At 40.5% G+C, this 10,215-nt stretch overlaps 1 protein-coding gene across 1 annotated transcript; it reads left to right on the plus strand.

Moving 5' to 3' along the window:
* Window positions 1-99: 99 nt before the first annotated feature.
* Window positions 100-9,615, plus strand: LOC119886785 (dynein heavy chain 12, axonemal-like). The gene is made up of 9 exons (XM_038697732.1): window positions 100-194; window positions 4,333-4,560; window positions 4,931-5,102; window positions 5,202-5,307; window positions 5,847-6,026; window positions 6,488-6,616; window positions 7,014-7,142; window positions 8,227-8,380; window positions 8,524-9,615. Exons 2-9 carry the CDS (start codon window positions 4,503-4,505, stop codon window positions 8,751-8,753), a joined length of 1,158 nt encoding a protein of 385 aa, XP_038553660.1. The 5' UTR covers window positions 100-194; window positions 4,333-4,502; the 3' UTR covers window positions 8,754-9,615.
* The last annotated feature ends 600 nt before the right edge of the window (window positions 9,616-10,215 follow it).

Here is a 10,215-nt window from a genome sequence, read left to right on the forward strand (position 1 = left end):
AGCAGTATGGGGAAACTGTGTGTAATAATTAAACTTTTGATTCCAGATACATTGGCATTAACGAACTGCTGTAACCGCCTTCTGGTTTCAGAATTTCCACCATTTTTCCCAATCAGCCACAAGAGCATTGGTGAGGGTGATAAGGTCTGGCTCCCAGTTCATCCCAAAGGGAATATGATCAGGGCTCTGTGCAGGTCAGTTCTTCCACACCAAACTTGGAAAACCATTTCTTCATGGATCTGGCTTTGTGCATGGGAACACTATCATGTCGAAAGAGGATAAGTTGTTTAAATTTGCTCCTCGACTTTAGAATAGCACCCAGGGGATTTAAGTGACATTTAATGTGGCACAGTTGTTGGTGCCAGACGGGCAGGTCTGAGTATTTCAGAAACTCTACTGGGATTTTCAAGCACAACCATTTGTAGAGTTTACAGAAAATGGTATGAAAAAGAGAAAATATCCATTGAGCAGTTGTGTGGATGAAAATGCTTTGTTGATGTCAGAGGAGAATGGGCAGACTGGTTCGAGATGACAGAAAGGCAACAGTAACTCATATAACCACCCGTTACAACCAAGGTATGTAGAATACCATCTCTGAATGTGCAACACATCAAACCTTAAACCAGATGGGCTACAGCAGCAGAAGACCACATTGGGTGCCACTCCTGCCAGTTAAGAACAGAAAACTGAGGCTACTATTTGAAAAACGTTGCCAGGTCTGATGAGTCTAGATTTCAGCTGTGACATTCAGATGGTAGGGTCAGAATTTGGCGTAAAAACATGAAGGCATGGATCCACCCTTCCTTGGATCAACGGTTCAGGCTGCTGGTGGTGGTGTAATGGTGTGGGTGATATTTTCTTGGTACACTTTGAGCCCCTTAGTACCAATTGAACATTGTTTAAACGCGACAGCCTACCTGAGTATTGCTGCTGAACATGTGAACCCATCTTCTTCCAGCAGGATAATGCACCATGTCACAAAGCTCAAATCATCTCAAACTGGTTTCTTGAACATTGAGCTCACTGTACTCCGATGTCCCTCCACAGTCACCAGATCTCCATCCAATAGAGCACCTTTGGGATGTGGTGGAACTGGAGATTTGTATCATGGATGTGCAGCCGAAAAATCTGCAGCAACTGCGTGATGCTATCGTGTCAATGTGGACCAAAGTCTCTGAGGAATGTTTCCAACACCTTGTTGAAAATATGCCACGAAGAATTAAGGCAGTTTTGAAGACGCAAGGGTCCAACCCAGTACTAGTAAGGTGTACCTAATAAAGTGGCCAGTGAGGGTGTATTATGACACTCACTGTGGGTTTCTGTGCTGACAGATCTCACTGGGTTTTTACCTTGCGGTTTTGTTTTGGGTTTTTGTTTTGGTTCCCTCGACTCGGCTGTAAAGTGCTAGCAAATTCTGGAGACGATCTTTGCTGTTGCTGGCAGGAGGAGACGTCTCTGACCTGTAACTTAAACCAGAGCTGGATGCCTACTTGGAAAAGGGGATCTGGTACTTGTTACTATATTTACCCTCTCCGGCTAAGGTTACACAGTGAATTTATCAACAAACAGACAGTGTGTGACTGTAGGACAGACCACGGCTGGATTAATGTGTTAATGGCCTAAATATTCAGTTTTGGGCCCCTGTTGATACCCTACCTCAACTTCTGACTTTACAGCACCCTGGGTAGTGTGTATGTACATCATCACCTTTAATTTAGGGCTGCCACTAATGATACATACAAAGAAAATCCATCACATTTTGCCTAAGATCTATGTGATGTTATCTTGTTTTGGTCGACCAACAGTCTGAAACCCAAAAACATTCAGTTTACAACAATATAAAAGAGAATAGGAGCAAATCCTCATACTGTAGAATCTGGATCTGGAGAATGTTTAGCATGTTTGCTTGAAAAAAAAACTGCAAACAATTAAGCAATAGTTGCAGATTCATTTTCTGGCCCCTGATTTCATTGATTATCAACTAATCATTGCAGCTCTACACAGCAGCTTCATTACTTGCCCAAAGACCAACAACTAGTAGAACTGTATAGCCCTGTGTGTCTGTTAGTTTGTGGTGATTTGATTAAACAAATATGGGAATAGGCAGTGTAGGAATATGCAGCATGTGTGTACAATATAAAGTAGAATAATTAAGGTCTTACAATTTTGGCTTCTATATAAAAAACTAACAAACCCAGCAAGGGCCAGTCTGCAGGAGGCAGCAGTGGTTCTAATCGTGGGGTTAATATTTCAGTCCTGGGCTCCTTCTGTCCTAAAGTGCTCTTGGGCAAGACACTGAACACCAAGTTTCTCCTGATGGGCAGACCCGCACCTTGCTTTTCCAAATGGCAAACTGGAAAGCACTTAGTATACTGAGGTAAAAATACCAAGGAAGGTTAAAATCAAGGGCAACTGTATGTGGTTACAGCTCCCTGATACTTGAAATGAATTGTAATGCAAAGCCTGCACTAGCTACAAATGGACTTTAAAGGTTCAAATTCTATAACAAATTTGTAATTAATCAAATTACAAAAAACAATTGACAAATAGTAATCATGGGACAGTTATCCTACCTTGGGACAAGGGCAGCTAACATTAACAGGAAACAAATACAATGTAAAGGATAATGATACATCTGTATATAATATAAACTGCCGGCATACCTGACCTTTGTATCCAACTGGACACAAAGCATGTTATTTTATTATCTGTGTGGGACCATTCAGCTGTTAAAGGTTAAAACTAAATCTGACTGCTGAGGTTCAGGGTGCTTGAAGATGCAGCTCATGTGAAACACTTGGAAGTGCACACTGGAGCCACGTGTTTTACCTAATTTTCCGTCTCATGTGCATCTGATGGAACCGATGTGTTTCAGTTTTAATAATTTCAGCTGTCCAGGGTTCCTACACATTTTCCATTTCAAAATTCCAAACTTTTCCACTCAAATTTCCAGACATCTCGGTAGATTATTCTGAACATATTTGACATCTGAGTACAAATAGCTTGATGTTCATTATGTAAATAAATTGTTTTAAATTCCAACTTTTAATGTGTATGTTACATTCTTACCATGTTTGCTATCATGTTGTCAAATCAATGCCAGAAGATTGTAGCTTGGTAATGCAGCTCTTACAAATCATATAACACCAAACCATATGCAGAAACTTGGAAGATGTTCCCCTGTCAAACATCTCTGCTCATAGTAAACTAACCCATACTCATGTTATTGTCCCTTAATATATTGAATAAATAATATAATATTCCACAGACCCTGGAATGCTGAGTTCACTTAACAACTGCCTTTGTGAAGTTAAAAAATGGATGTCAAATAATTTCCTCCAGCTGAACTCAGACAAAACAGAAATCCTGGTCATTGGGTCTCTGGCAGATGGCAAATCAAATACTGCCATCTGCTGGTTCCCTAGTAAATCACATTAAGCCTGTGGCAAAGAACCTTGGTGTTTGGTTTGATAGTAATTTAAATTTCGAGCAGCACACCACAAAGCTTGTTCAATCAACTTAGAAATATAGCTAAAATTCGATCTATGTTAACTTTTAAGGACACTGAGACCATTTTACACGCCTTCATCTCATCACGCCTGGATTATTGCAACAGCCTTTTCACCTGTTTAACCCAAAAATCTATTGATCGACTCCAGACTGTCCAGAACTCAGCTGCCAGGCTTTTAACCAGAACAAAGAAATATGACCATATTACTCCTATTTTAGCTTCATTACACTGGCTCCCATTATGTTTTGGAATTGACTTTAAAATTCTATTGATTACTTTTAAAGCTCTTCATGGCCTCTCGCCTTGTTATATTTCTGACCTTTTAGTCCCATACACACCAGCACGTACCTTTAGATCCTCGGGCAGAGGTCTGTTGTCTGTTCCAGAGTCTCGACTGAAAACTAAAGGGGACAGATCGTTTGCTGTCAGGGCCCCGAGGCTCTGGAACAGCCTGCCCGAGGAAATCAGGTCAGCTGAGTCAGTGAACTCTTTTAAGTCCCTTCTTAAAACATACTTTTATTGGAGAGCCTTTCCCGATCTTATTTGACTTTATTTTATCCCTTTAATTGTATTTTACTAATTTTATATTTATCTGTATTTTAGTCTTTTCAATGTTTTCATGCTTTTATCTTGTATTGTTTTTTTGTATTGTTGTCTCTTGGGTATTATTGTCTTTACACTTTGTAACTTGTTTTTGAAAAGTGCTCTACAAATAAGGATTATTATTATTATTATTATTATTAAGAACCAAAAATGACAACATAATAAAGCTTAATATTTAAATTGTAAAATGTGTTTGACTCCTGCTGTGATCCATTCAGACTGCACTGACCTAGTGAAGTTCCTGATCCTGCGGGGCTCCTGGGTGAACCAGAAGGGCCACTACGGTCGCTGTCCCCTCCACAAGGCCTCGGGGCTGGGCAAAGCGGCGTTGGTGACTCTGCTGCTGCAGGCCGGAGCACAGCCAGACCCTCGCTGCAACTTAGGCCTCATGCCGCTGACACTGGCCGCTCAGGGAGGACACCTGGAGGGGATTCTACTGAGTAGAGGTGAGAGAGCACGGATGTCTCTACAGCTTTACATTAACAATTCATATATACATTAACATTATCTCTTTAAAAAGTCAACCAGAATGTCAGATGGCAGAGGGATTTTGATTAGGGAGTATACAAAAAAAGAGTTTGCTATGTTATACATCACTTTAGACCTACTACTACTAGGCCTAGGCTACTTGTCTGTGGCAGTAGACTACTTTTTTCTCCACTACATTTATTTGATGGTTAAAGTTACTATTTCCTTTGCAGATTAGAGAATCTGTATCCTAAATGAGTTCAGCTAATATGAGGCTTCAACAGTCTTATCAAGTGGGTATTTTCCTAATCTTTTTTGTACAAAATTCCCTCTATGTTTGTCCTGCAGGGACGGACATCCAGTCCCAGGGACAGGACAAAGAATCCATCTTGTACGAGGCATCTTTGTCTGGAGATCCATCTGTCATACGTCATTTGCTGGACAACGGCGCCGACGCCAACATCATCCAACATACAGGACGCATGCCGATTCACAGTGTTGCACGCCAAGGATACCTGGAGTAAATGTTATATTCTGTCCTTTGAAGCAAAAGCATTACAATTTTTTTAAAGTCAACTACAGCATCAGATAAAGTGTGTGTGTGCGTGCGTTCCCTTAGAGCTCTGAAGTTGCTGATTCCAGTCACTTCTATCAAAGAAGTAAATAACAGTGGGATGAGTCCTCTACACTCTGCTGCTGCAGGAGGACACCCACACTGCATCAAGGTGTGCGCATGTGTTACGAGCCATGACTACATACATTCAAGTATTTTTCATGGTTGGTTTGTCAGCGCTGAGGATTATATTTGCTATCAATTAACTAGCTGATTATTTTCACAATTAAACAATTGTTTTGTCTATAAAATGGCAGATATATTGAAAAAAATATTGAAAAATCCATGTTATACTTTAATTTCCCACAGCCCAAGGAGATGTATAAAAACTGTTCATTTAGCTTCGACATTAAAATTCAACATTAAAAAAAGATATTTAGTTTCCTGTCATATATGACAAACAAAAGATTTAAACCTTCACATTTCATAATCTGGAACCAGCAAATGTTTGTCTGAAAAATTACAGAAGTAGTTAATTAATCAATGATCAAAGTAGTTGTCAACAAATTTTTTTACAGCTTGACAATAGTTGCTGCAGCTCTTTGTGTCGTATAATTTCTTAGAAAATACTTCCGATTGGGTGACAGCTGTCTGTTAAACACACAACTGATCAACAACAACTGAATGTCTCTCCTGCCCAACTCCCATAAGGCCTTGCTGGATGCAGGTTATGACCCCAACTATATGCTCCATCCCTGGGTTCAACGTAGCTATGACGACGAGAGGAAGTCTGCGCTCTTCTTCGCAGTCTCCAATAATGACGTGCCATCAGCCAAACTGCTGCTGGAGGGCGGGGCCATGGCCAACCAAGACCCAATCAAATGTCTTCAGGCATGTGTTTTTGTTTTTTTTTATATCCCAATAGGGACTTTGACCTGAATGCACAATAAACAATGACCAACTCGTTTCTCCGGGGACAAATATTTAGGTCCCCACAGGTACAGACTGCTTTTTGAGAGTTTAGACTTGGTTTTAGGGTTTAGGATCACAGTTAGGTTAAGGTTAAGTGTAGGGTAAGGTAAGGGTTAATGTTAGGTTTGTAGTTGTGATGGTTAATGTTAGGGTAATGGGGTTAAGGAATGCATTATGTAAGTGAGAACAAGAGAGGAACACGTGGCTCTGTCTACATTTGGAGATGATGCACAGAAGTACAGTGTGGACATGTGTTGTTTGTCAAGAAATAGTAACACTGATGATGGTACTCTTGTTTGTAAGTCTGTCAACTCTGAGCTAAAAACATTTAAAACACCAACAGAAACCTGTGTTGCTGATCCAGTGACTGTGTCTTTAAGGTTGCACTGCGTTTGGGAAACTATGAGCTGATTGATCTGTTGCTGAGGTTTGGAGCCAACGTCAACTATTACTGCAAAGTAAACACAACACACTTCCCTTCCGCTCTGCAGTACGCGCTCAAAGACGAGGTAAACTGTTACTAGATTTATAATTTCTTAAACTTAAATCTGGGGGCAGCTGTGGCTCAGGAGGTAGCGCAGGTTGGCTGTTAATCGGGAGGTTGGCGGTTTAATCCCCGGCTCCCCCAGGCTGCATGTTGAAGTGTCCTTGGACAAGATACTGAACCCTGAATTGTGAATATGTATGAATGTCTGTGAATATTAGTTTCTGTTTGAGCACTTAGGCTCAGTGTGTGGATGTAGTGTAAAAGCACTTTGAGTGGTTGGAAAGGCGCTGTACAAATATGGAGCATTTACAAATCTGCAGTTTTACTAACTTTACTGATATTATTTCTGTAAGTAAAGTTTTCATCGTTTAGGAAGGACAGCTGTTCTTGTATTAAATCCCGCCTGTTGTGTGTGTTAGGTGGTCCTCAGGATGCTGTGTAACTATGGTTATGATGTGGGGCGCTGCTTTGACTGTCCCTATGGCAGCGGCTCCCACATCCCTGAAGGCTATGAGGGATGGACCAACTCTGTAATCAAAGACAGCTTGGTAATGAACAAAGCATACCGCTTTATAATAGTATTTATCGTTTTTGTTTATAGTGTAGTATAGTATAGCCTAATATTCACAGCTTAGCTAGAAAAACTAAAATGAAAGTGACTGACGAATACCTTCCTGCAAAAGCGTGCAGCTGTTCCAAGAAAAGCCAAATATATTTACCATTTATTCTGTTGTGGCAACTTTATTTATACAGCACTTTTCAAAACAAAGTTACAAACTGCTCTACATGGTTCAGCCAAGATTAAAATATTTCAGACCTGCAAAAACTAGTGGCCTTTTATTGTGGCCAGCCTAAGACACACCTGTGCAACAGCCATGCTGTCTGATCAGCATCTTGATATTTCACACCTGTGAGGTGGATGGATTATCTTGGCAAAGGAAAAAGTGCTCACAGATTTTGACAGATTTGTGAACAATATTTGAGAGAAATGGACCTTTTGTGTACATAGAGAAAGTCTTAGATCTTTGAGTTTAGCTCATGATGAATGGGGGCAAAAGTGTTGACTTTATAATTTTGATCAGCGTAAAAAGCTCAATAGAGCCTTTCACACTACTTTGAACTTTGAATCTTTGAATTCCTTGTTAATATAAAAAAATACTGATTGAAGCAGCTTAAGAAACCATCTGTACAGATAACCTGAACATTTAGCTTGAGCCAGAGTTTGTAGTTTATTTAGTTTTAGAGGTATCCTGTCATGAAGTGAAGTGCTGGAGGTATTTTGGCCTGTTAGTGGTGCCAGAAGATAAGTCAGAGGATCACCAAAGTTACAGAGGCATGAATATGTGTAACAAAGTAAAAACATAAAATCAAATACATACCTTACATTCGTTTAAATTTCCTGCATGTACTGAAGTTCTGTCACAAACCAAATTCTCCACCATAGTCTGTCTGAAATTAGATCTCCCTACACAACTCAGTCAGCTGTTTTTCATGTTACTGTTTTATCTCATTTTGTTTTTTACAGCCGTTCAGTCATCTCAGAGGTGCGAAGGATTTTGTGCATTACAATATAGTTTTAACCTGTTGTTGAACCTACACCTCAGTCACGCCTCTGTCTGTCTGTCAGTGCAGTTCTGTGAGGTGATCACTGTCTCCTGGCTGAAGCACCTCTCAGGTCAGATGGTTCGCATCCTGTTGGACTACGTGGATCATGTGACTTTGTGCTCCAAGCTGAAGGCGGCTGTGATGGAACAGAAGCAGTGGCCCGACATCTGTAGGCTGCAAGGTAAATTATAGTTATTGCTCCCTGCCCTGACTGTGACAACAGAAACAACAGAGGGAGACAAATGAGAAACGAGAATACAACCAGTGGTCTCATCAATCTTTCCTCCTCCTCCTCCTCCTCCTCCTCCTCCTCCTCCTCTTCAGAGAACGTCCGTTGTCTGCAGCATCTCTGTCGTCTGCGGATACGTTGTTGTCTTGGTCGCCGGCGTCTCCGGTTGCCCTTCTTCATGAGCTTCCTGCCATTGCCTGGGCGACTGAAGGACTACATCCTGTACCGGGAGTACGATCTGTACAGCCGGCAGAGCAACTGCACAGCAGCAAGTCAGGGTGATGCAGAAGTGAGGAGACAGACAAAATTCAAAGAAAGTAGTTGAATATGAACACGCAAACATATAAAAGGATGGCAACAACAAATACTTGTCTTATATTTGTTTCAGATCCCATTTTGTCAGATTTTATTTAGTACTTTTATTTTATCACCAAATTTGTACTTTATCACAATTTAATAGTGATTTTTATTTAATGGAAATTATCATTAAAGTCCACAGATTCTGTTAGAATAACGGATTGAAAGCTTTAAATGGAGGATGGTGCTTAAAACCATGGTTCTTCCAAGGTTACCTGCAAGGTAACATGTGCCATCATCATTGCTTTGCACACAGAGAGCTTCACAGGCAAAAACATTGCTGCTAGTAAGATGCACCTAAATCAATCATTTATCAGATCATCGAGAACTTCAAAGAGAAAGGTTCAGGATGCAGGATTGCACACCACCAGTGCAGAGGAATGTCAGCAGGCAAGGCAGGTGTAAGTGCAACTACACACGCAGTGAGGCGAAGACTTTTGGAGGATGGCCTGGTGTCAAGAAGGGCAGGAAAGAAGCCACTTCTCTCCTGGAAAAACATCAGGGACAGACTGGTATTCTGCAAAAGGTACAGGTACCTTCCGATTGTTTGGGGCAACCGGAATAAAGCTTGTCCGGAGAAGACAAGGTTAGCGCTACTATCAGTCCTGTGTCATACCGACAGTAAAGCATCCTGAGGATTCAAATCACATCACAAAATGAGCCATTAAAATACATTTTCAAAACTAGTAACACCTATCTAGCTATCTTCAAGTAAAGTAATCACCTCAGGCTATACCAAACGGAATAAAACAATACTGTGAATACCCAAAATCTACATTTTCATTTTTATTTGTTGCACGTATATATAATGTGAAGATTTTGACATTTATGGTGGGTGATGTTTTTTCCTCTTTTTCAAGACATTTTATAAATTAAATTTTGAGTTTACATCTACAATATTGAAGTATGAGACTGTGGTTTTTTTTGGACCTTTTTTTTGGGGGGGGGGGTCATATGTTGTGTGTATTAGGTTTTTTTCCTCTATTTATCTAGCATTATGTTAATTTGCTATTTCCTCTGAGTTATTTGTCTATTGATATATAAGGCACCATTAAGATGTGTGAGTATATCTATTTATGAGTGCATTTTATGATATTATTATATTAACACCATTTGCCTGATGAAGGTATAGTACCAAAACGTTGTGTCAATATTATATATATATATATTTTGCAAGTTAGACAGTGTGCAAGAGTTTTATACCCAAAATCTACCACTAGAGGACAACAAAAAACAGCAACTCTACAGGCCATTTCATCCATCCATCGTCAACCGCTTATCCTGCATACAGGGTCGCGGGGGGCTGGAGCCAATCCCTGCTGACATCGGGCGAAAGGCAGGGTACACCCTGGATAGGTCGCCAGGGCCACACATAGACGAACAACCACTCACATCCAACGAAGGTTAAAATCAAGGGCAACTGGACTTGG

This window comes from Micropterus salmoides, unplaced genomic scaffold (assembly GCF_014851395.1).
Source record: "Micropterus salmoides isolate LMB-PRFRI ecotype aquatic unplaced genomic scaffold, ASM1485139v1 Ms_hic_scaffold_4, whole genome shotgun sequence".
In the NCBI taxonomy this organism is placed as follows: Eukaryota; Metazoa; Chordata; class Actinopteri; order Centrarchiformes; family Centrarchidae; genus Micropterus; species Micropterus salmoides.

Excerpts from the sequence above, each read along its gene's own strand:
- LOC119886785 (XM_038697732.1), top strand. The coding sequence starts at position 4,503 with ATGCCGCTGACACTGGCCGCTCAGGGAGGACACCTGGAGGGGATTCTA. Across the intron at positions 5,103-5,201 it reads GCACGCCAAGGATACCTGGA|AGCTCTGAAGTTGCTGATTC; the intron begins GTAAATGTTATA and ends GCGTTCCCTTAG. Across the intron at positions 6,617-7,013 it reads AGTACGCGCTCAAAGACGAG|GTGGTCCTCAGGATGCTGTG; the intron begins GTAAACTGTTAC and ends TGTGTGTGTTAG.